This window comes from Lycium barbarum, chromosome 12 (genome assembly GCF_019175385.1).
Source record: "Lycium barbarum isolate Lr01 chromosome 12, ASM1917538v2, whole genome shotgun sequence".
In the NCBI taxonomy this organism is placed as follows: domain Eukaryota; kingdom Viridiplantae; phylum Streptophyta; class Magnoliopsida; order Solanales; family Solanaceae; genus Lycium; species Lycium barbarum.
Genome location: NC_083348.1, coordinates 3,968,658 through 3,996,546, shown reverse-complemented (window position 1 = coordinate 3,996,546; position 27,889 = coordinate 3,968,658). Strand labels below are relative to the sequence as shown.

The 27,889-nt window shown below is 34.9% G+C and overlaps 1 protein-coding gene across 1 annotated transcript in view; it reads right to left on the bottom strand.

Moving 5' to 3' along the window:
- LOC132623664 (dammarenediol II synthase-like) overlaps positions 1–22,101 on the bottom strand; it is a 32,448-nt gene extending 10,347 nt beyond the window's left edge. The window contains 6 exon segments of the mRNA XM_060338453.1: positions 2,623–2,707; positions 5,257–5,460; positions 5,551–5,640; positions 19,269–19,457; positions 19,547–19,763; positions 21,849–22,101. Of these exon segments, the coding sequence (XP_060194436.1) occupies positions 2,623–2,707; positions 5,257–5,460; positions 5,551–5,640; positions 19,269–19,457; positions 19,547–19,747 (769 nt within the window). The 5' untranslated portion in view covers positions 19,748–19,763; positions 21,849–22,101.
- Positions 22,102–27,889: the final 5,788 nt, after the last annotated feature.

Below are 27,889 nucleotides of genomic sequence, written 5' to 3'. Positions count from 1 at the left end.
GACGTGCCTAAAATTGAGAAATAAGATGAATTGGATAATTTTAGTTCTCAAGATGAGGTGGAAATTGAGAAAGATTATTTCTTCTAAAATCTCTATGACCATCGCAAGAATGAAGTGAGAAACGACAGTAGGACGGCATCGGGAGAGGAGATAGAAAGGAATCGAGCGTGACAAAAAGATGTTGAGTTTTTTTTATCTTTTTTCTGAAATGACTAAAAAGCCTTTTCTATTCTATTAGGGGTCGTTTGGTAGATAGTCGAAATTATTCCGGGACTAATTTATCCCATCTATTGGGATTATTTTATACCATCTAAAAGATGGTATAAAATAATCCCAGTATAAGTGGGATAAGAAGGTATAAGCTGGGATATCCCAACACTAATTTTTGTACCATGTTTGGTACAAGGTATAAATTTATCCTGGAATAAATTTATACCTTCTACCAAACATGATATAAAAATTAGTGCTGAGATATCCCAGCTTATACCTTCTACCAAACAACCCCTTACTATTAGGAGTAATACATTGCAACACATTACTAAGAGCATTTAAGTAAACTAAAAAATAGGGACATTGTTAACCTACTACCTCACTTAAATTGTATGTTAGCAAAGATTTTATGTGTATGACTTAGTTATTTAAGAGTTATGGTTAAAAACACACCTCAATTATTACTTGGTTTTGCGGATTTCACACCATAACTATCGGTTGTTCTATTTTCATATCTGAACTATCACCATCTAAGTATTTAACACACCTCAAAGTTGACTAGGCCAACTATCAGAGCATCTACTCAACTAGGTGTTTTAATACATAGATGGTGATAGTTCAGGAAGAAAAGGGGAAAATGGTGATAGTTCATGCATGAAAAGGGAATAACTGATAATTGTGGTGTGAAACTCGCAAAAAAGTGATAATTTACGTGTATTTTCTGCCATTATACCTTTTGTTGATGAGATCAAATAATCTTTATCCATAAAGATTAGGGTTGTTCACGGTTTTGGTTAAAACCAAAACCAAATCGAAAATTTAACCAAACCGAATAAAAAAACTCACATTTGGTTTGGTTTGATTTGGTTTTAAATTTTAAAAACCGATACTATTTGGTTTGGTTATGGTTCTATTAAAAAATAGCCGAATAAATAATCGAACCAGACTGATAAATTATATGCATAAATTTTATAATTATTATATGTATAATATTAGTTTTTCATAAATAATTATAAATATTTTATAACTTTTAATCATTAATTTGATTTTTGGTCTACTTATTTCACATGATTGTTTAAGGCCCATATTTTTAAGAATATGTCCAAGCCCATGTATTTAAGTTTTTTACCTCTTTAAGTGTTAAGTGTAAACCTACTAACAGAAGCTCACGTTAGAGTCTAATGTCTTTAACTTAAATTTTTATCCTTTCTTTGTCAGCCATTTGATTTTAGGTTTTTTTTTTCGAATTTATACCTTTCTTTTTTCTTGTTTGAATGTGTCCTAAACTTCTAATATTTTTCATATGAAAGGGACAGAAGTTGTAGATTTGGAGGTTCCTAAAGAAGATACTTCAGTAACATCAGGATTTACTGCAACTCAAGCACATGGTAATGCCCTAATACTTCTTCCGTGGGTAATCCTCCTAAAAAACAGAAAATAACAACTCCTTGTAGTCGAGACCCTAGCCTTGGGGATAATAATAGAAAAACATCTGAAGTTTGAGATCATTACACAAAGCTTTTTTAAGAAAATGGGAGAATTGAGGGCAAAATGCAAGTACTGCCCCAAAGTTTGGGATCATTACACAAAGTTTTTTTATTTCATATATTTTCGTTTTAATTTTAGGTAGTCTTTATATTTAATTGATATGTATGTTTGTAACAACAACTAAAAGCTCCTATGCCCTACTTTATTTCCAGGTATGTGTATTAAGATGACAAAAATGATGCAGTCACTAATAAGTTAGTTTTTAGCTCTATATGTACTAGTTCAACAACTTTGGGTAACTTGAGTACTACACTATCACTAATAGCGAAAATGTTTCTCTGATGTATGTTCCACCTTAAACTATAAATAAAAGTTATCGTTTGAACAAAAAAAAAAGACATGTCTTTTTCAACTTTTTAATGTTTTACTGATACGTCTCATGACTGCTAGTCATAAATCAAAAAATCGAATCAAACCGACAATAACCAAACCGGTGGTTATTATTTTATTTAGTTTGATTATGGTTTTAGACATTTAAAAACCGACTAAATTGGTTTGGTTATGGTTTTAATCAATAACCGATCCAAACCGAACCATGAACACCCCTAATAAAGATCACTATACTATATTGATCTAACTGAATCAATAATGTCCTAATTAATAATCTTATGATCAAGAATAATTCTAAATTAAATTTTGAAATATAGTAAATTATACAGTAGTACCTATTATGTACAATACAATATTCGTAGTGATATGAAGTTAAATTTTGCTTTGACAATTGGTGACTTTCGATAACAAGAAAATGTCAAATAAATTGAACCTGGCTAGTGAAATTTGTTGTCGTCAAAACATTTATCCAGAAAACAATATAAAACGTATCATACTTAGTTTAACAATTTATTAGTGTCATCCTATCTTTACCTGGATGGTAAGGAAAAAATGAAGGGAAAAGCCAGAACTCTGGTGGCAAAGGATTACAACCATCCCACTCGTACACTCCAAGCACCTGCCAAGGAAAACTATTACACAGGACAAAGCTACATTTTCCCTCCTAATACCCAAAACGTGTTCTAGAAAACCCATTAAGACATTTTTTCATTATAAGATTAAGACATTTAAATCTGAATAAACGTATAACTATTAAGATGTGCATAAGATATAAATATTTAAATCTAAATACACACATAAATATTAAGATGTTGTATTAAGATTTGAATAATAAATAATTAAGACGGATTGTTTTCTCAAAATATGAATGTGTAAAACTTGTCTTTATTTAAAAATTAATAAATATAAAATTTAAAGAAATACTAAATTAATCTAATACTATTGCAACAAAATATATTTACAAATTATATGACGGTTGATAGTGGTATGACTATTGATGGTGGTTGTGGGTGCCAATTGGATGATGGTGGTGGTTGTTGGTAGTTGATTGTGGCGACTGATAATTGTGGTGGATGACAGTGATAGCTAATGGTAGCTGATGGTTGTTGACAATATATAATGGTGGCTGATAATGGTGATTGTCAGTAGTAATTGGTGGACATAAAGCCGATTGATGGTGGTGATTGTATATTGGGCTAATGGTGATGACGACTGACTACAGTGGTTTTGGCTGAGGCAAAGAAAAAGTGGGTGTTGGTAGTTGATAATGGTGAACGGTAGTAAAAGCAGATAAAGTTGTGGTGACCTATCCTTTTTGTATACTTTCTTGAATTTTTTTTTATTTGACATCCTAATGATATTCTAATGATATTAAAATTTTGTTATAGATCTTAATCCTTCTGATATATTCAGACCCATTACGTGATTGTACAAAACAAAATGGGAAAAAGCTCAAATATGTAATCGAACTTAATGAAATGGTCGATCTATGCCACTCGTTAATAGTTGGACATAAACATGCCACCGTCGTTATCATTTTGTGTCGTATATATCATTACCCACTAATGGAAATCTACTACTATCCAATTTTGTTATGTAACATTATCTAAACCCTTCATTATTTACCAATCCCCTCCCCTCTCACCCCTTTTACGAGTGGCATATGTGCGTCATTTTGTTAAGTCCAGTGGTATATTTGAGTCTTTTTTTAAGGCCTTATGATATATGACTCTCTTGGGTAACAAAACTAACTTTTGTTATTTTTCTGTTTATAATTTGATGCATGATATTCAACTTTTAGAATTATATTCCTATATAAGCCTTCATTTTTGTTTAGTAACAAACGTATAAGGATAAGTTTGTCCCTTATACCATAACCTTATTATTTTACATGAAAAATTAACTCTCTTGTTTAAATAGATTATGAATTTAATCATATTCTACATCATTCATAATTTTCACGTACTTGATTTAAAAAAACACATAAAATTTGTTTTAATAAAAGACGAACTTAAAAAATAGAACACTAATGAGGTGTAGCTGGGTATGAAAAATACATATGAGTGTGTGAATTAAGAGTACGTATGTATTTTCATGGTGAAATTTGGGGTATTACAGTGATTAGGACATGGTAATGGCTTGGTAAAAAGACATAAAATTTGTTTAAGAAAAAAAAGGACGGACTTAAATGAGAGTGCACTAATGAGGTTTAGTGGAAAGTACATACAAGTGTGTGAATTAAGAGTATGTATGTGTTTTCATGATAAAATTTGGGGTTTACAGTGATTGGGATGTGATGGTGGCTTGGTAAAAAGGCAAAAATTGTTTAAGAAAAAAAGAACGGATTTAAAAGAGGCTACATTAATAAAGTGTAGTTGGTGTAGAAGTACATATGAGTGTATGAATTAAGAAATGTATGTCATTTCATGATGAAATTTGGGGTGTAATAATAGTTGGGACCTGATGGTGGCTTTGAGAAAAAGTTCTAATATGCCATTGCATTTTACGAAATCACTCACATATGTCACTCGTAAAAGTGAGTACTGAGAGGGATGGGGGCCTAGTGAGTAATGAAGTGTTTAAATAATGTTGTGTGGCAAGATCTGGTGGTAATAGAGTTCCGTTAGTAGGTAATGACATATATGACCCAAAATGTTAACGTAACGAGTAGCATAAATAGACCATTTCATTAAGTTTGATGGCATATTTGAGTTTTTCTCAAAACAAAAACGCACTTAATAGTTAAGATCTGAATAATTAAGATTCAGACAAAAATCAAGCATACTTATAGCCTGTTTGGCCAAGCTTTTGAGAGAAAATAAGTACTTTTGAGGAGTAGCAGAAACAGTTTTTCATAAGCTAAAAAAATAATTTTTGCCCAAAAACACTTTTTTGAAAAGTACTTTTGATAAAAATACACTTAGAAGCACTTTTTAAAAGTTTGACCAAATCTTAATTGCTGCTCAAAAGTACTTTTTAAATTAATTGAAAAAGTACTTTTGAAAAAAAAACACTTTTTAAAATAAATTAATTTTAGAAGCTCGGCCAAACAGGCTATTAATGACTTAGATTTGAATAATTAAAATTTAGACATTTTTTAAGTGCAAACCAGCAAGAACTGAAATATCCTTGAGTTTACGATGTTTGATTTTGCAGTCCAATACTTACTGATAAATACGTTTTCCCCCATGAAGGAATTGCAGTGGCACCGCCATGATCAAGAATCCATTTGCGACCTCTAGCAACTGCGCCATTGCCATCATCATCAATGTCAGGCCCTTCACCCAACAAACGTAAGGCTACATAGCTAAGTGCTGAACCAATCATGGTGCTATGCCCTTCTATATAGAATCCCCATCCACCATCTTCATTCTAGCCCACAAAATGAACATTATTAACTTCATTCATAGTATCTGGCAATTTTGCTAAACAGAAGAAAGCATAGAAGACATTCATACTTACTTGATGGTTGTAAATGAATCTAGCCAATTCTGTTTTGTGTTCTTGTGTTAGAACGGTGTTAATTGCTCCGCTGATGTATAAGGCAATGAGCTACACGAACAAACAGTTGGCATTGTAAATCAAATTGGGAAGCTATGTAGGTTGCATTTTTTTTTGTCAAAGCATATGTAAAGATATAGATATAGAGTGTAATTTAACCCAAAAGTTAGCTTATAAAGAAGGATTGTCCAAATCCATATAAGGAGACTAATCATGTCATTAACCACTGATGTGAAACTTTTTTACTCTTTAACACCTCACCTCAAGTTCAGCATATCTCGAGCATGGGCAATTTAATATGGGGGCCCAACATCAGGTGAGACCTGCTCTAATATCATGTAAAAAATGAATCTTGAGCCTGAGTCAACCCCAAAAACTAGCTCATGATGGAGAAAATTATCCAACCCTTTAGGAGATCACTCATCTCATTAACCATCAATGTGTGACTTTTTAACTCTTTAGCATCATACTTATTATTTTGCATTAAAAACTTAAAACACACTTTGACTGAAGTCTTTGGCACAGTACTTTAACCTTTCATTTGTTCTTTTGTTTTCTCCTCGTAATGGAAGAAGTGAATCGAGTGGAACTCTGAAAGAATGGACGAATACTGCCATGAATTAAATTTTCGGGACGAAAATAGCTATCAAAGTTAGAACGATAATTTTACCTTTTACCAAAGTAGCGAAAAAAAATTTCTATTTATTTACCCTAAAAATTGGATAATAATTAATTTTATATGTGGTTTAAAGGATATGTGGTTTAATTTAATAAGAATGATTATAGAGCAATAAATAATAGTGTAAAGGCGAATAAAAACAGTCAAACCAAGATATAACAATGATTGGTCCTTAGACACGACCGACCGGTTGGCTGGCTCGGGTCTTCGGAATCGGGCTCGCGTCATAGTGGTGAATGAATGAACTATCATAGAGCACTTAGAAAGATTGATAAACACTTAGAATCAAATTGTATTATTTAGTATGCTTATGCGTGTAAAAGAACCAGCCAAAAGTAAAAGGGGTCCTCCTCTTTATATAGTAGAGGAGTCCTAACCCTAGTACAAGTCTAAATAAGATACAAAATCTTTCAGTTACTGATGAGCGAAATCGGCGCCGCCATATCCCGCTGATAGTGGATATTTCGGACTCTCGTTTATCACTGTTAACCGCCTTCTCATCCAATCTCGGTATCCAATTCCAACCGAGCTCAGTGTCTCGGGCTCAGATGTTCTGGGTCTTGCTTCGATCCATCGTTTGATCTTGACCCCTATTGGGACTCATCCGAGCGAGTAACGGCCATCATAATCTTAAGTTTCTTGACAGGAAATCGAGGGTAACCTTGCTCTCGATTTTGCTCGTATACACTATTAAGACTTAATACATAGGTAGCCCTTAAACTTGTCAATATATTCCATTTAAACACTCGAACTAAGTCCTGTCTCAATTGAACACTTCAACTTCTAATAAAGTGTTCGAATTAGACATTTTCGGTTTCGATTTTGAATTTATTTTTGCGTGTATTTTCATTCATCCATTAGGTATTTAAGTTAACACATAAATATGACATTTCCTTTAATTATATGCATTCACCTCAATAAGTCATAATTGACCCTTTCAAATTTTCAATTACGCAATTTACATGTTTTATTAATACTAGTTTCAGTGTACGCGCTTTGCGCGTGACCAAAGCACGTACAAAAAGCACTATGAGAAAAATTGAATTTAGCTACGAACTTCGTCGTTAATACGTCGCTAAATTTCTTGTAGCTAAGATTCTTTTTGATAATTCATTACTAATTCGTCGCTAAACAGGATTAGCGATGAATTTTACTGGTTAATTTTTCCTCGTTAATTCATATTTAATTAGTAGTGAAATAATAACAAATTGTTTTTAGAGTTGTTAGCATAAGTGTAATTAAAAAGAATAATGAAAATGTATTTAGAATGTTTTATTTTCTACTATTTCATTTGTTATTTAAATTTGCATTTTACCAATTTGACATATAATAATATTCTATAATCAATTTTGTTTTATTTCTAATTTCTTTCACCACTAGTATTTTTCTTATTTAGCAAAGTTATTATATACTTAAGAATTTTGTCAATTTGAAAAATAAATTTACTAATGTGTGGAATTTGAAAAATAATAAAATTGAATTATTTTGCTAATTAGTTAATTCAAAATCTTAATTATTTGTTTTCTCCATCAAAGGAAATAATTTATTTTTTATTAATTCAAATTCTTGATATTAGTTCATCCCAATTCTAAATATCTAACTGTAATTATCATTTTATCCCATAAGAATTCTATACGAACTTTCTTAGTTTGATTATTTTGATTTTATCCTTTTAAATTTTTTAAATTATTTTTCTACCTCTTAGCATTTTATTTTGGGGCTTTGTGCTGGGCAAAAATAGGCGAACAACATTCCGCTAAGGAGGTTCGTGCTTTTTGTTATATATAGATAGATAGTGTACGCGCTTTGCACGTGTATTACTGAATATTATTTTATAAAAGTAATAATGTTTGACTTAGAAAAATATTTTCTTAAGAAATATATAAGTTCATGCAAATGAGTAGAAATATTGGCCACATATTTTTCGATGGCTTATTGTAATTGTTAAGGACTTCTGTCAGAATATATTATGGAAATTGTTGTTATTTATATGACCTAATACTGAAAACAAACGAATAACATAAAAATGTTGTTATCAATAAAGAATTTTCAAATAAAATAAATTAAAAATTGAATCTCTTGGGAATGAATACGGCTTTGTAGTTCATAGAAAAAAATTAATAAGCAATAATGTAAAACTCGAAATGATTAATATTGACTTAATATTTATAACAAATAACTTAATATATAAAATATATAGGAAGTTATCTTTTGTTAAAATAAACATTAATAATAATAATAATAATAATAATAATAATAATAATAATAATAATAATAATAATAATAATAATAATATGTTCCGTCTTCTACAGTTCTATTCGTGTTGTTTTAAGTTTGTATTTTTACTAATCTGACTCTTAATACTGATAATATGACCATTTTTCTCTATTTGTTTTCCACTGCTAGTACTTTTATTATGAAAAATTATTTATGTCCCGAAGAGTTTTTTCGGCTTGAAAAATACATATATGACGAATTGAAAAATAATTAAATTGAACTACAGTTACCAATTTAAACAAAAAAATTTAAATTGAACTCTTTGCTACTTAGTTAATTCAAAAACTTGATTATTTTTTCTCAATAGCAAAGGAAATAGTTTACTTTTAGTTGATTCGAATTCAATTAACTCATTCATAAATTTCAATTTTTAATTATAATTTTATCCATTACTAATTATATTTTTGAAGGAATAAAAAATTGATTACTTTCAATCTTTATGTCTGTAGAATTATTATTGTTATGATTTTAATGATGACAAATTGTTGTGTAGGTACTATACACAAAGGTTCAACCAAATCCATTGGACAGAAAAGCCCAATGGACAAAAAGAGTTCAGTCGGCTGCAAAGGAGTACAAGCCCAAGTCGGCTGCATAAGGAAAGTATTTCAAGGCAGGAAGAAAATAAGCTCTTGCTTATTTTTGGAACAAGGATCAGATTTTACTCAAACAATCAAATCAGCACAATCCTGGAGATTCAAGCTTTAAATCAAATCTACATATACAAGGAAACAAGTACCATTCAAACAAGGCAAACGACGCATAAGGAAAGCAGTTGTACAACATTGATTATTCATCAAGGACGCACAAGGAAACAAGTATCTACTAAATAAGGGTGATGCCACGGAAGGAAAGAAGCGTTACAGACTTAATGAGCTCTTGCTTTATTCTTGGAAATTAGGATTCTCAATATTACTAATTTACAAGGATCAATTCTCTTGGGTTGACATCTCTGCTGAAAAAGAGTCTAACGGCTAGTTGATTTGAACACTATATATTCAAGACTCTAGAGACGAAGAAACACATACTTTCGTCTCATACTCTCAAGCTCTCTGCTTTACTTTTCACAAATATTGTATTTTTGAGTGATATAGTGTAAACAAAAAAGAAAGGAGAGATATAGTATAGTTTGTGAGGCATTGTATCAAAAAGATTATGAGTGTAGACATAGGAGCTCCATTTAAACAAACCATTGTACCAATCCATTTACAAAGAGCTGCAGAGAACACCCTTGCAACCCAACGGGACTGAACTAGGATTCACATTGAATATGAACCAGTATAAAATACCTGGTGTCATTTACTTTCTGCACTTTTATTACTGCATTGCTTTATAGTCGACTAGTGTTTTAAGTTAGTCGACTGACTGAGCGAAAAAGTTACAATTCACCCCCCCTCCCCCCCCCCCCCCCCCTCTTGCACTTTCAATTGGTATCAGAGCAAGGTCTCACATTTCATTGCTTAACAGCAAGTGAGAAAAGATCAAATGGCTGCATATCAAATTCCTAGAGCAATCTTACAAGATGGGCACTCCACAACAAGACCACCCTACTTCAATGGTGAACACTACTGTCATTAGAAAGAAAGGTTCAAGATCTTTGTGCAAGCAACAGACTATCAAGCATGGATCGTGATCAAGAAAGGACCTAAGCTTATCCCAAATATGGATGCAAATGATACAAATACAAAAATTGATCTGGAGTCACATGATGTGACTAAAGAACAACATGAGACTCTATCAACAAATGCTAGAGCAATAGCTTTGTTGTACTATGCAGTCAGTGGAGAAGAGTATGCCAAAATATCCAATTGTGAGACTGCAAAAGAAATGTGGGATAAACTCGAAGTCACTTATGAAGGAATATCAAAAGTGAGGGAAACCAAAATTGATGCACTAAGGCATAATTATGAAGCTTTTAGCATGAAGGATGTTGAGAACATTGAATCAATGTTCACCAGATTCAGCAAGATCATTGGTGAACTTAAATCGCTTGGAGTGACCTACACCAATTCTCAACAGGTAAGAAAGCTTGTCAGAAGTCTACCAAAGACTTGGGAAACCAAGGCAATTGTTTTGGAAGATGGAAATCTGGACAATTTTACCTATGACGAACTAAGAGGAAATCTGATGGCCTTTGAAAAGAATCATATTCAAAGATATCAGAAGGATGAAAAGAAGAAAATGGTTGCCTTCAAATCTCAGGCCGAAGAATCTGATGATGAGTTTAAAGAAGAAGAAGCGACCATGATTTCTAAGCATGTGATTGAAGCCATGAGAAGATCTAGAAACAATAGAAAAGGAAGTTCAAATTTCAGAAAAGGTAAAACTTCCACTGTTCAAAGAAATGATGGAAAATGCTACGAATGTGGAAAATATGGTCACATTGCATCTAAATGCCCTGAGGCAAAAAGGAAACCATCGAAAACTATCAAAAGCAAAAAGCATTCAGCAGTTGGTGTGAAGATGATGAAGAAGGAATGGAGAACATTTGCTTCATGGCGATTGGTGAAAGTAGCGAGGTAAGACCTTATCACTGTTATAACTGTAGTGAAACTCAAGAATTTCTTGATCAAACACTTGAAGATTTAAATAGGGTGTTTAATGATTATAGGAAACTTAAGAGAGAAAGAAGGGGCTGAACTTAAACTAGAAGTAGTTGAAATAGAAATGGATCTTCTTCAAGAAGAAGTTGAGGACTTGAAATTGCAGCTTAATGGGTTGCGTAAGTCCACCAATCATAGCTCAGTTAGATCTAACCAGTCGACTCGTAACAACAAGTCAACTAGGAAAAGACCTATCAGTGATAGTAATACCTCTGAAAAATCTAAGGGTGTGTCGACCAATTATGAGGAGACAGATCAGTCTAATAAAAGCTTTCAAATAACTGAAAGGAAGTCTCCAAGAAACATTCATAAGTCGACTACTCAGTCATTCTCTGAAAAACCCCCTTTTCAAAAATGTTTTTGTTGTGGAATAATGGGTCACAAATTTTTTCAATGTAGATTTCGCTACACATCTTCTCCAGGTTGGATATGGAAGCCTAAGATCAATCATCAGAGCACTAACTCTCAAGGACCCAAGGAAGCTTGGGTACCTAAAAGAAAGTAAATACTTTGTTTTGCAGAAACACCGCAAGAAGAAATCAAAAGGTAAATGGTATCTAGATAATGCGTGTTCCAGTCACATGACAGGCGACAAAAGTTTGTTCAAATCAGTCGCAGACTTTGATGGAGGATTAGTTACTTTTGGTGACAACTCAACAGGAACAGTAATTGGTACATGAACTAATTCTTTTAATAACTCTTGTGATATCACTAATGTTTATCTTGTTGAAGGACTCAACTATAACCTCTTAAGTATCAGTCAGCTATGTGATTCTCATTTAGAGGTAAGGTTCAAGAAGACAGGTTGTGTCATAGAAGACAAAACTGGAAAAGAAATTCTTCCTGGCATCAGAACAAAGAATGTGTATGTGCTTGACTTTGTTAAAAGTCCAGCTGGACACATTTGCTTGGCTTCAATAGGAGAAGATCCTTGGGTTTGGCACAGACTTGGACATGCTAGCATGCGGCTAATTGAGAAATTAGCCAAACACGATTTAGTATTAGGCCTGCCTAAAATAAACTGTCCAAAAGATCATATATGTGATGCTTGTCAGAAAGGCAAGCAAACAAGAAGTTCTTTTAATTCCAAAGATATTGTATCTACTTCTAAAGCCTTGCAGCTTCTACATATGGACCTTGTTGGTCCTACTAGAACTGCTAGCATTGGAGGAAAAAGGTATGCTTTCGTTATCGTTGATGATTTCTCCCGTTTTACTTGGGTTATATTTCTTGCTCATAAGGATGATACTCTAAAGAATTTTAAGTTTTTCTGTGAGAAAGTTCAACCTGACAAAGGATACTACATTACTTCCATAAGGAGTGATCATGGAGGAGAATTTGAAAACAGGGCCTTTGAGGATTTCTGCAATGAACAAGGTTATGCGCATAACTTTTCTTCACCAAGATCTCCTCAACAAAATGGTGTTGTTGAAAGAAAGAACAGAACCTTACAAGACATGGCTAGACCAATGATTTTAGAACACAATCTGCCACATCACTTTTGGGCAGAAGTTGTAAGCACAACATGTCATGTATTGAACAGGTGCCTGATTCGACCTATTCTAAAGAAAACCCTTATGAGCTATGGAATGGTAATAAAACCCAATATTAGTTATTTTCACTCATTTGGGTGCAAATGTTTTGTGCACAATAATGGAAAGGACAACATTGGTAAGTTTGATCCTCGAAGTGATGAAGGTATTTTTGTTTGCTACTCAAATAATAGCAGATCCTGTAGAATTTTCAATAAACGCATTAAATCTATTGAAGAACATGTTCATATTATTTTTGATGATACTAATCGCTTGGTTGAGAAAGAAACATTTGCAGATGAAGATGTTTGCCAACCTTCAGTCACTATGATTACTCCTTTAACTGATCAGAAACTCTCATCAAAAGAAACTACCTCTGCTGATGAGTCGACTAATCTTACAATTGGACCTGTTCCAAATAATGGAGGAGTGAGCCTGATTATCCTAAAAAATTTGTCATTAGGGAAATAAATGAAGGAATGAAGACTCGAGCATCTTGTAAAAAAAAATGCAAATATGGCACTCATATCTCAACTTGAGCCAAAGAAAGTAGATGATGCTTTAAAGGATGATCATTGGATTAAGGCGATGAAAGAAGGACTGGATCAGTTTGACAAAAATAAAGTATGTAATTTAGTTCCCAAGCCTGAAAAAGGATCAGTAATAGGAACAAAATGGGTTTTCAGAAACAAGTTAAATGAAGCAGGCGAAGTTGTGAGAAACAAAGCACGTCTGGTTGCCCAAGGCTACTCACAACAGGAAGGAGTCAACTATGATGAAACATTCGCTCCTGTTGCACGGTTAGAATCTATTCGAATTTTGTGTTCAAGCAAAGTAAGGCTTTATATGGTCTTAAACAAGCTCCTAGAGCTTGATATGATCGATTAAGTACTTTCTTAGTAGAACATGGATTCTCTAGATGAAAGATTGATACAACACTTTTCATTAAAAGATCTTTCTCTGGAAATCTAATTATACAGATTTATGTGGATGATATTATTATTGGAAATTCTAACCCCTCTTTGTGTAAGGAATTTTCTGATTCATGCAAAGTGAATTCGAAATAAGTATGATGGGTGAACTAACATTTTTCTTGGGACTTCAAATTCATCAATCTGACAAAGGAATATTCATTTGTCAAAGTAAGTATACAAAGGAGCTTGTTCACAAATTTGGCCTAAGTGATGCTAAAGTTATGAAAACTCTTATGAGTTCCACATGTTCCATTGACAAAGATGATACATGTAAAGCAGTTGATGAGACTAAATATAGAGGAATGATAGGCTCTTTACTGTGTCTTACTGCTAGTCGACAGGACATCATGTTTAGTGTTTGCAAATGTGCTCGTTTTCAGTCAGCTCCTAAGGAATCTCATCTTAGTGCTGTAAAACGAATAATTAGATATTTACTTGGAACAATTTCATATGGATTATGGTATCCCAAAACTAATCCCTTCAAACTAGAAGGATTCTCTGATGTTGATTTTGCAGGTGATAAAGATGATAGAAAAAGCACAAGTGGTTCCTGTCAACTACTTGGAAAATTATTAATTTCTTGGCATACCAAAAAACAAGGATGTGTTTGTATTTCTACTACTGAAGCTGAATATATTACTGTTGGGCAATGCTGTGCTCAACTTCTATGGATGGTGCATCAACTAAGTGATTATGATCTGTTATTTAAGCCTGTTAAATTTTTTTGTGATAATTCAAGTGCTATATGTCTGTCTAAAAGCCCTGTGCATCATTCTAGAGCAAAGCATATAGATATTAAACATCATTTTATTGGAGATCATGTTATCAAAGGGTCTATTGAATTACAATTTGTTTCCACTGAAAATCAACTTGCTGATATTTTTACAAAACCCTTACTCGAGGAAAGATTTTGCATGCTTAGAAAATCTTTGGGAATTACTGATAATCCTATATAGCTGCGTTATTTTTGGCAACTTGTTTGATTTTCCTTTCACTGAATTGCTTCAGTCCCTTCATTAATTACCACCTCTTAAAATTTCCCCAATTCACGCATTCTCATAAATATCATCATTACCCCTTTCTCTCTTTTCTATCGCCTTTTCATTCTTCCACCACGTCTCCCACTTCCCCATAAACCTTTCCTCTTCCATGACTTTTCATTATCCCCTAAAACTCCATTAAAACCGTCTATCCTTCCATTCTTCGACACTCAACAACCTTCTTCTCTTCTTACTCATCTTAAACCATGGCCAAAACACAGAAACATTCTTCCCTTTCCACTCGCAAAAGCTCGAGAAACAAGAACAAAGGTAAAGCCTCATCCCCAATTAAAATAGACTCTGATGGCTCTGTTTCCTCTCCTCACAACTGTGCAAATTCGTTGTCTCTTTGTTCCTCTGGTAAACATGACCATGCAGATGAAGAGTGTGGTGAGTCTTCCAAGAAATTTAAGTTTGACTATGAAAATGCCTTTCTTGACCGTCGAAACTTCTGGTCTACCCTAAATTCTGACCTATTTCACTCCCTTAAAGGTAGATCTTTTGCTCATGGTCGAATTGTGGACTTTGATGTTATCTCTTCGTTGCATTGTCATATTCAACAATTTTTTGACTTTCAAGGCTGGGTAAATCTTTTCTCCTATGCACCTCCTCAAGTTTATGAACACCATATTCACATGTTTTATGCTAATCTTAGAGCTACTAAGGATGATAAACTTGAAACCCTTGTTTTTGGCACTCGTATTTTGTTTGACAATTCTGGCTTTAATGAAATGTTTAATATCAAAAGCTCTGGTTTTTCTGCTTTACCTCGTAACTCATGGCCGTCAGATTTTGAGGTTTCTTATGAACAGGCCAAGTGGTCTATTTCTCTTGAATCAACTAGTTGTCTGCCCCCTCACTTAGGCCCAAAAAATTTGTCTTTTGAAACCCGTGTACTTGCTCATATTGTTGCCACCAACATCATGGCTCGTGTAGGCTCTTTGTCAACTCTTACTCAGCGTGATACTCTCTTTACCTACTGTCTGGTTAAAAAACGTAAGCTTCACCTCTCCTCTCTAGTCATGAACCACATGTTAGAATCTGCTTCTGATCCCACTAATCTTCCCTATGGTATGCTCATTACTCGCATTATAGAAGCCTATTATGTTAATCTTGATGACCAACCTCCTATCTTTGTTAAACAATGTTATGACTCTAGAGCTTTTGTCAGTATGGGATATATTTGTATGGATGATGCTTGGGTTCTCAAGAAGGATGTGGATAAGGAACCTGAGAACCCCTGTCCTCTTGTTTTCCAAGAATCCAAACCTTCCTCTTCGAACCCCCCTTCTGATATTCTTGCTAAACTATCAGCCCTTGATGACAAACTTGATTCCCTCAAAGATCTCCGTGTGTCCACTCACTTTTAGATGGAAAAACTCAGGGATGTCTCTAAGGAGGCAAGTGCTGATGTTGCTCGACTGCGTATAATGATTGATGGTGGCTTAAGGAAAGCAGAAATTGGCTACCAAATTGCAAGGTAGCGTTGATAGCCCTCCTGCTAAGTTGACTACAACTCTGGATGCCATGAAGCATGCTATGGTTAACACCTTAGCTTAGTTCCTTAGGCCCTTTGCTCAGCAGTAGGAAGAGGAACAGCAGGAGCAGCACTCTGAAGGGGAGCAGGATTAGTTGTGTTATGACCTGCTCGTTTTAGACAATTTTTTGGTTTTGGACATAAGTCCATCTTTACTATGTTATTTTTGTTGGTCTTTACTAGAACTAGACTATGTTTTGTGGCTGTTTTTTTAGCCCTTTTTGGACTCTTTTGGTGCTGGTCAATCCAGCCATCTGATCTAACCCTATTATCCCTCTATTCTGTGTATTATTATTTTGGTTTTGCTGTGTGTTTCTCTTTTTGATTGATGCCAAAGGGGGGAAAAAGAGCACTGCAAAGTCTGGATGAGGCAACTATTCAGGGGGAAAAATCAACTATTCAGGAGGAGCATTATTCATGGACTAGAATCAACAAGTTAAATAGGGAAGTTGACTACAGTTACACTTACTTTGAGTATTTTTTTTGTCATCATCAAAAAGGGGGAGATTATTAGTGTTATGATTTTAATGGTGAAAAATTGTTTTGTAGGTATTATACTCAAAGGTTCAACCAAATCCATTGGACAGAAAAGCCCAATGGACAAAAAGAGTTCAGTCGGCTGCATAAGGAAAGTATTTCAAGGCACGAAGAAAATAAGCTCTTGCTTATTTTTGGAACAAGGATCAGATTTTACTCAAGCAATCAAATCAGCACAATCCTGGAGATTCAAGCATTAAATCAAATCTGCATATACAAGGAAACAAGTACCATTCAAACAAGGCAAACGACGCATAAGGAAATTTGCTATACAACATTGATTATTCATCAAGGACGCACAAGGAAACAAGTATCTACTAAATAAGGGTGATGTCACTGAAGGAAAGAAGCATTACAGACTTAATGAGCTCTTGTTTTATTCTTGGAAATTAGGATCCTCAATATTCCTAATTTACAAGGATTAATTATCTTGGGTTGACATCTCTGCTGAAAAAGAGTCTAACGGCTAGTTGATTTGAAGACTATATATTCAAGACTCTAGAGACGAAGAAACATATACTTTCGTCTCATACTCTCAAGCTCTCTGCTTTACTTTTCACAAACATTGTATTCTTGAGTGATATAGTGTAAACAAAAAAGAAAGGAGAGATATAGTATAGTTTGTGAGGCATTGTATCAAAAAGATTACGAGTGTTTGAGTGTAGACATAGGAGCTCCATTTAAACAAACCATTGTATCAATCTCCATTTAAACAAACCATTGTACCAATCCATTTACAAAGAGCTGCAGAGAACACCCTTGCAACCCAACGGGACTAGACTAGGATTCACATTGAATCTGAACCAGTATAAAATACCTGGTGTCATTTACTTTCTGCACTTTTATTACTGCATTGCTTTATAGTCGACTAGTGTTCTAAGTTAGTCGACTGTCTGAGCGAAAAAGTTACAATCCCCCCCCCCCCCCCCCCCCTCTCGCACTTTCAGCTATATTTATAAGATAGCCAAATATGTACATACCTTTGCAAGTGGCCGTTTTCTAAGACAACCAAAAACATAACTACTTTGCACTTTGAAAGACAACCCAAAAAAGTGACTATGTTTGTAAACAAACCATTTTTTTAGAAGTGACACAAAAATGGCTATTTTTGTAAATTGGTCATTTTTTTGAAAGTTACATAAAAATGGCTATTTTTCCAAAAATGTATTTCTTACAAAATGACCGAAAAAGCAAATTTGCAAAAATAGCTACTTTTTGTCATTTTTACAAAAATGATCACTTTACAAAAGTAGCAATTTTTGTGTCACTTTTAAAAAATGGCTACTTTACAAAAGTGGTCTCTATCTTAGAAAGGACACATTGCAAAAATGATTATTTTAATGCTTTCACAAAGAGGGTATTTTAAAAATGGTTACTTTTACAAAGTAGTAAATTTTTAAAAGTAGCTAGTTTTACAAAATGACTATTTATGAAAATTGGCTACTTTCAAAAAGTAACTACTGTAAAAAAGTATCTACTTTCACAAAGTGGCCATTTTCTTAAGTGACTACTTTTGCAAAATGACTATTTTGAAAAGTAGCTACTTTTCTCAAGTAATATTTTTTAAAAGCGGCTACTTTTGTAAAATGATTACTTTTGTAAAGTTGCTATTTTTGAAAGTAAGTGCCTAGTTTTGCAAAGTTGAGAGATAGAGGGGTGTGGTAGGGAGGTGAGACGTAGGGGTGATAGGGGTAGGGGTGGGGGAGATGGTTATAGGGGTGGGTTGGGGGAGGTAGTGGGGGTGGTTAAGTGGCTGGGTGGGGGTAGTTTGGGTGGTGTATAGGGTGGGAAGTGGGGTTCATGGATGGTGGGGTGTTGGAAGGTCGAGGGGTAAGGGTTGGGGGTGTTGTGTGGGTGGAGAGGAGACAATGAATTTGCAATGTTATTTGTGGAACTTGTTTTCCCTACTTCCATTAAGGAAGTCATTTTCCTCATTTTCAAGGAACTTGTTTTCCTAGAAAAAATGTTTTCCAAGACATTTTGACCAACCAAACATGGAAAAATTGAAAAACATTTTCCAGAAAATGTTTTCCTTCATACCAAACACACTCATAGTATAGATTATCTATATCGTTTTAAAAAGTTTGTATTGATCAACATGGGACACATGTACTCCAGAGACTAGTTAGTTATTAATTATGAAATGACATACTCTCTCAATCTTAATTTATGTGATATACTTTGCTTTTTAGTCTGTCACAAAAAAAATGATACATTTCCTTATTTGACAATAATTTAACTTTAAATTTTATCTTTTACGTTTAACGAGATGTTTTATGACCACACAAGTATCTTTAGCTTGTTTTGGACTACAAGATTCAAAAGTCTTCCTTTATTTCTTATACTTCGTGCCCAGTCAAACTATATCACACATAAATTGGGACGGAGGGAGAATATAACATGTTGAAAAACACAATATACTCGATCGATATTTTCTGTACGCTACATATATATATATTTAAAAAGAAAAAAGAAATTGTAAAATAGGAAAGAGACTCACAAGAGGAGGAGTAAAGAACAAGGGACCAGCATTCTCAGCCGGCCAGTGACCATCTTTGGCTTGGATGGCACGGATTAGACGGAGAGCTTTCTTGACAGCACTTGTGACAGCTTCATATGTCACTTGTTCCTTTTCACTTATTCTTACTGCTGGAGTGCTCAACAAGTCCATCCCACTTTCCTTCTTTAGCTGTTGTTAATTAATTCACCAAACAAATTAAGTTAGTGTACTTGAACATTGGCCAATTAAAATGGGAAATATATGATGTATGTATTCACCTGAATTCTCATGAACAAATCAGCACAGGCATGATATCCCTTGTGGCGATGGTCGTGGAAGTCTTGGCGGGCTTTGTCGAAAGCTTGTCGCTCTTCAAGGGTTCCAGCATTAGGATCAAACTCCCATATTTGTCTTCCAACAAAGTTGTTAGTACTCTTCAGATATGGCCCTCCACCTTCTCCTATCTTCAGCTTCCACATCGAAAATAATGAATCTCTGCACTTGCATGCATGCATATGCTATAATTAATATTATGACAAGTTAATTAAGCACTTACATACACACACACACAAAAATTGTTTTCCTATCTATTTAGTAATCCCTCTATTCCAATTTACGTGATACACTTTACTTTGCCTGTCCCAAAAAGAATGATACATTTTTATATATAGAAATAACTTATTTAAAACTTCCCTTTTTACCCTTAATTAATGAATAATTTACGATCACACAAATATCTATGACGTTATGGAATATTATATTCTCCCAGGATAAAATGAATCAACTTTACCATAATAATGCCTCAAACTCCAGTAAACGATGAATGAAACAGGCGGTAGCAAATTACACAGAATATTTTTGAAGTGCAGAATGGAAAAAGAAGACAGCCAAATTTTGTAAGGAAAATCTGAAGGAATGCCAGATATTTATAGCCTAACATCTGGGTTCAAATGAAGAGTTGCAACTCTTTCAAGTGCCTTATCGTGAAAAGTGGTTGTTTACAAAAAATGGCTAAGTCCGAAAAATAACGGGAAAATAAAACAAAGGGGAAATTAAATTACCTTTACAAATATGTCGTAAAACATTAATAAAAAATTAATATTAACGAATTAAATTTGGTCTGAAAAATATATTAATCAATTCGATCATCTGACCAAATCCAAACTCAAAGTCGACCGATGACAGCAACGCGAGGGGAGATTCTCTTCTCTACTCTTTATGAGCTAGAAGAAGTACTTCCGTTTATAAGCACACTGGTTTTGCTTTCCTTCACCAATGAGGGAAAAGAAACTTCTCATTTCCCTCCATTTTTTATTGATATTTCCTCCACTATGAATTTTTGGCCAAGTGGTTTTGAGGCCAAAAACACTTTTTTATTTATTTGAGGTGTTTGGCCAATTCCTAAAACTGCTTTAAAGTAAAAGCAAAAGTAGTTTTTCTGCGGTTGGGGCGAAGCTTCTGCTTCTCGAAAAAAAAAAAAAGTAGAAGCATGGATTTATTTGGTTCAAGACAACGATATATCTACCTTAAATACATATTTACCAAGTATATCCCTCATTATCCATTAATTTCTATTATATCAATATTTAATATTTATTTGATTTATCTATGTATTATATTAATTGAAAATTTTAATATGTACTTTTAAATTTTAATTAAATAAAAGTAAAAACTTAATTAAAGTCTTTCATAATATATATTTAAAATAATTTCTCTATAAAATAATCTTAATAGTAAACGTCTATTGATACTTGTCTTTTCTTGTAGATTGACATTCAAAAACACCTTTTAAGAACATTAGTAAAAAACAATCTGCTTATCAAAAGCACTTTTCAAACACAAACTGTTTCTCACCAAAAGTGCTTTTTAACCGCAAAATAAGCAGTTTTTGGCCGAAAGCTCTTAAACCCCAGCAGCTACAACCTCCTAACACGGGTGTCTGCTTTACATTTTGGGTTGTGCACTAGTTGTATTTGTAATACATAACAATTAAGTTTAAAGTTTCTTTTAAATATTTGAATATATTAAAATGGAATTTCATAAGCACAAAAATGCTCTCCGTAGTACAAATTATCGTTGCATAACAAATTCTAACTCTTATGAGCATCTGGTGTTCAAGCACCTTCTCCATGGACTCACCGACCGGCTCCTTTTTGGCGCGTCCTATGGAAAACATTGCTCCCCCCCCGATGGGACGATGCCTACTGAAAAGGAAAAACTTGATTTTGCCTCAGCTATAAACATAAGCCCCAATTCCAATTACCAAAATTAGCAAGTTTGGATACCCTAATGTCAAATCCATTTTCTCGAAACACAATGGAGTAACAACAGTCATATTCAAAGCATCAGAATACTATGGTGGACCGAAGTCGCTTCATAATCGTTAGAAATTTCATTAAATTGATAAAATCAGATCAAAGTTTGAGGAGAAAGTCTCGATGAAAGGTAAATATACTATTAGAGTCTTCGATTACTGTACAGTGTTTGTTGATTTCGATCTTGAACAAGATTGCAATAACTTCTGGTATAGAAGGTCAATTGAGATAGAAGGGTAGCAAATGTGGCTCCAAAAATAATCACCTGATTTCAAACTGGAGCTATCCTCCTCCCGGAACTGTCTTTTCACCTCTATTCCTGGTATTACCTGTGACAAATTCTATCACCTGTCGGTACTCCGCTTACCACGGATAATGCCACTGAGGGAAGAACTCGGCCCAGTATGGCTAAAGTGAGGGTCGAAGTGGACCTAACCAAACCAAAACTCCAGTCTATATGGATTGGATCACAAGATGAGGATCAACCTCTGAGGGGATTTAACCAAAGATTGGAGTATGAAAGTGTCCCTAAATATTGTAGACATTGCAAAATCCTTAAACATTCCATACTTTAATGTAGAAGAATTGAGAAGAAAAACTAAACTGAGGAAAATAATACCAAAGACAAAGGTACTATATCCCAAACAAAGGAGCAGGAGGTACTCACAAAGAGAAGGGAATCACGGTTAATACTAAGGACCCCAAAGCAGATCCTGACAAGGACAATGAGCTACAACACAACAAGAAATAGCCAAACACTTCTGACAAAAGTGAGCAAACAACAAATTCCCCTGAGAATACAACGAGGGAAATAAGAAGACTACAAAATCTCAAAGATCTATTGTGGACAGAACTAAAGGAATCAAAAGGAGAAAGAAGATTGGGAAGAAAAAGATGCCCAAGAAGAAATCCAAAGTTGTTTTTAAACCATCTATGCCTCAAAAAACAACCAAGAAATCCAGAAAATGCAATCCCAAACCTATCAACATGATATTATCACCCCTATCCTTACTGAAATACAATAACTCTTTCAAAAAATTCCTCAAAAGGAAGAGGTAAAGCAAACGGAGGGATCAGAAGCACAAATCATTCTCATGACAAGCTAGAGGGCAGTGACTCCAACTCAATTGCACAGAGAATAAATGATCCCATTATTGAAGTGTAAATTGCTCAAGAGGAAGAGGAGGAACATCGAGAATTGATCAACCCCATGGACAAATGACACTTGATAGAGGCTCCTAATGTACCTGTTAGTACAAACATAGATGATAGGAATTTGGAACCTATACATTTGACTATTGACCTGAATTGGAATTCTACCACTTTACCTGCACCAGCTAATCAAGTTCTAAACACTGATGACACTTCAGTAGAGGAAAATATGCTCCCAAAGTCTAAAGGCTCTGACACCAACCATGAAATTCAACAAGAAAAAGAGAAATCAAAGGAAGAACATAGCAAGCAGGAATCCAAAAGCACATACAACAAAGTACAGAAACAGGAGGTAAGTGGAAACAACAAAGTTCAACCATCAACCAGCAAAGGTAAAAACAAGCACAGGAACAAAGGTAAGAAGGGTAAACCCAATAACTCCGCTGAACACCATGGGAAGGGAACAAAAATGGTAACAAAAAATTGGTTTTCCATGATTAATGTTGTCATTTGAAATATTAGAGGGGTAAAAATTAAAAAAGTCATTCATAGGCTTAAAAGACTTTCTAATATTAACAAAAATGATTTTATGGCAATCACAGAACCTTTTATGAATAGCAACAAGATTGAAGGTTATAAAAGGTTCTTGGGTTGCCAACACTGTTTGTCTAATAATAATAGTCAAATTTGGTGTTTTTGTAAAAATCATGTCCAAGCAGTTATGTTTGACAATGATGATCAACAATCACTTTTGAGATCACTAACACCTCCACAAATGAGGTCTTATATGTTACTATTGTGTATGTTAAATGTTCCTCCAATGAAAGAAGAGAGCTATGGGATAGTCTCATAGATCTCTCTAGGGGAATTAATGGTCCTTGGTGTGTTGGTGGTGACTTCAATGTCATCATGGACACTGATGAACAACGTGATGGTAGACCTCATAGAGCAACCAAGAGCTTTGACTTTAATGAAAGCTTGTGGGTTAATTGACATTGATTTTGTAGGACCAAAGTTCACTTGGTGCAATAACATGAGGCTAGACAAAGGATATGGAAGAGACTAGATAGAATTTGTGCCTATGACCAGTGGCTTCAACTTTTCCAACACAATTATGTCAGAAACCTATCCAGAACTCGTTCTGATCACAGACTATTGCTCATGAAATGCCACAATGATCAACAGGAAATCATCAGGTATTTTAAGTATCTTAATCTTTGAACCTTTCAATCTGATTTCCTATCTATTGTGCGGGAGGTATGAAACATTCAAGTTCAAGGAAATGATATGTGAAGACTCAAGAATAAGCTGCAAGAAGTAGGGAGAAAATTGAGCCAGTGGTCTAATGGTAGCTTGGGGGGTATCAATGATCAACTAAACTCTGGGAAACTAAGGTTCAACTGTTAGAAGAAATGGACCTTCAAAACAACAATGAACTTAGCAAAGAGAGCTTAACAAGGCGAATGTTGAATACATCAAATGTTTGGGTATTCAGGATAACATGCCAAGAATAAAATCCCAAAATAAATGGTTCCAAGAAGGTGACTACAACATTAGATACTTCCATAGTGTGATGAGGGATAAAAGAAGAAAACTCCACATCTCTTGAATCAAGAACTACATAGGGAATTGGATACAGAAAGAGAATAAGATTAGCAAAACAACTGACCATAATTTTGAAAGGATGTTCAACTTAAGAATCCCCCTGCTGACAATATAATCCTGAACTACATCCCTCACACTATAACATAGGAGGATAATGACATGTTAACCAAGATCCCTGAGGAAGAAGATGTCAAGGATTCCATTAATAATCTAAGTTCTAAGAGCACTGCAGGCCCTGATGGTTTCAATGGCACTTTCTTTCAAGTACGCTAGGATGTTATCAAAAAAGAGGTCACTGAATTTGTTCAAGAATACTTCCATGGTAAAAAGCTCTCCAAATTCTATAACCGTACTTTCATAGTCTTAATCCCTAAAGTCACTTCTCCAACCAACTTCTCAAAAATAAGACCTATTAGCCTCACCGACTTTACCACTAAAATCCTTTCCAACAGACTAAACCCGTTTCTCTCCTCTCTTATTTCTAAGGACCAATGTGGTTTTGTCCAGGGCAGGTTGATAACAGAGAATGTGATGTTAGCCCAGGAAATCATTCAGGGCATCAGAAAAGAAAAAAAAAGGCAACACAGTGATTAAACTGGACATGGCAAAAGCCTATGACAAGCTTTTCTGAAACTTTCTTATTCAGTTATAAGGAAGTATAGCTTCTCTGAAGTTTGGATTGATTTAGTTTGGGGGTTGATTGCAGATGTATGGTATTCAGTTGTTATCAATGGAACTAGAAGAGGTTTTGTCACCTCCTCTCAAGGTTTGAACCGTCTCTTATAATTATTGCGGCTTAGGTCCTTACCAGATCTCTCAATAGCCTTAACATCAACCCTGAGTTCATCCCTTTCCACATGAACAAAAGAGGCCCTCAAATTAACCAATTAGCCTATGTTGATGATATTGTTTTCTTCAGTAGTGGCAAAGAAAGTTCTATTAACCTTATCATGAATCATATTATGGAGTACGAAAATGATTCAGGTCAGAAGGTAAATGGAAAGAAAAGTTTTTCCTGACAGATCCAAAGGCAAGTGCTCAAAGAATTAACAGAATGAGAACTTGCACTGGGTTCATGGAAAAAAGTTTTCCTTTCACTTATCTTGGTTGTTTTTTGTACATTGGAAGGAAGAAACTTGTTTACTTTGAGAATATGGCTACTAAGGTGGCTAATGAACTTAACAGTTGGCAAGGAAATATGCTTACCTATGGAGGTAAAATGGTGATGATTAAAAATGTGATGTAATCTCTACCTATTTACACTTTTTCTACTATGAGCCCTCCTAAAGGAACTTTCACTCTTATTGAAAAATATTTTGCTCGGTTCTTCTGGGGCAGTTCAAATGAGAGAAATAAGTATTACTGGAGTGCCTGAGAGAACCTATGCTATCCTACCAAAGACGGGGGCTTAGGCATAAGAAGTATGATAGAGATTAGCAACACTATAGCAAAGAAGGTGGAAGTTTAGAACTCAAACCTCTCTTTGGGGTACATTTTTTAGAGCTAAAGCAGGTCCCATGTTGCTGCCAAAAAATGGGTCTCAAGAAATTCACATGCTTGGAAACACATGTAACAAATCAGAGAGAATTTGTCACTTGTAGATCAATGCTGGAACTTGTAGTTTGTGGTGGAATAATTTGTCTGATAATGGGGCCTTGGCCAACCTTCTTCATGTTTTTCACCACAACGGACATACAACTATCAGTGAATATATTATCAATGGTGTTTGAGACTTAACCAGGCTCGCCCTTGATTTTGATGACAGAATCAACAATATTATAGGTGGTATTAACATTGGGGACCCTTTACTGGAGGATTTCATTATATGGAAACCATCCAGTGATGGGCTTTACACTAACACTTTTGCTTTTCAAGTTAACAGATGTAGGAAACAAAACGATGTGTGTTAGGATTTAAATCCCAAATCCGACCTTTGTAAGCAGGTTCCCAGGAAAGATTGGAGGGTCACAGCTGGACCACTTAAATACCAACCTCCTTAGACAGAACCTACTTACGCCGTGATGTAAGCGAAGAATAAATAGCACACACAGATTTATAGTGGTTCACCCTCAATGTGAGAGCTACGTCCACGTTGCTGCTGCAGATCTTATTAAAGAAGAAATATTACAAGTGTTTACAACACTCAACCTCACAACCCCAATCCCAATTACACTCAAGAATTTTACCACAGAAAATTCTCTCAAAGACCTTCTCTTACTTAGGCCTTTCACTAAGAGTATTTCTCTTAGATTTTTTTTTCTCTCTTTGGGATGTGTTGTCTTCTTCAATTTGGTGTGTTTTACAAATGAACCATAAGCTACCTATTTATAGGAATGAATTTCCTATGATGAGGTAAGCGCTTACATCACGACTATCATGAGGTAAGCGCTTACATCACGACTATGTGAACAAAAGAATTGACTTGTTTGGCCAATTCCACACCCAACAAATCTCCCACTTGAAGACTAATTTTAATTTGTCTTCACACTTTGATCGATGCAGCAGCTCTTTCCTAGTTTCATACTTCGTGCAGGCCAACTGAAGCTGAGCATAGCTTCAGTTTGTCTATCGTCACTGCCTTTGTCAGCATGTCTGCTGGATTCTGACTCCCTGCGACCTTCTCAAGCACTAGCGCTCCATCTTCGAAAGCTGATCTAATGAAATGGTACCGGAGTTGTATGTGCTTCGTTCGAGCATGGTAGACCGGGTTCTTTGCCAAATGAATGGCACTTTGGCTATCACAATATAGCACACTTCCCTCGTGGTCCTGATCCAATTCCCGCAGAAAAGATTGTAGCCACATCATTTCCTTTGTGGCCTCCGTCACAGCAACGTACTCAGCCTCACAACTAGAGAGAGCTACTATCTTTTGCAACTTGGAAACCCAAGAGATTGCAGTACCTCCGAAGGTGTAAACATACCCGGATGTGCTCTTTCTGCTATCAATATCACCACCGTTGTCAGCATCAACATACCCTTGCACTCCTGTTTTTGATTTTCGGAAATACAGAGCTGAACTCGAGCTGCCTTTCAGATATCTGAATATCCACTTCACAGCCTCCCAGTGTTGCTTTCCCGGATTGCTCATAAATCGGCTGACAACTCCCACTGCATGTGCAATGTCTGGCCTTGTACATATCATTGCATACATAAGACTACCGATTGCAGATGCATAAGGTATCTTGTCCATCTGCTTCTTCTCATCCTCGGTTGTCGGCGACTGATCCTTTGACAACCGAAAGTGTCCAGCCAAGGGAGTGCTGACTGGCTTGGCATCATGCATGTTAAACCTTTTGATAACTTTCCTCACATATTCTTCTTGTGAGAGTTTGATGCCCTCCTTGCTTCGGTCGATTCTCATCCCAAGGATTTGCTTTGCAGCTCCCAAATCCTTCATTGCAAACTCTTCCGATAACCCTTTTTTCAACCGATCAATCTCCTGTAGGTTTGCTCCTACGATTAGCATGTCGTCGACATAGAGTAGCAGTATCATGTACGAGTCTTCAAATTTTTTGAAGTAACAGCAGTGATCTGCCTCGCACCTTGAAA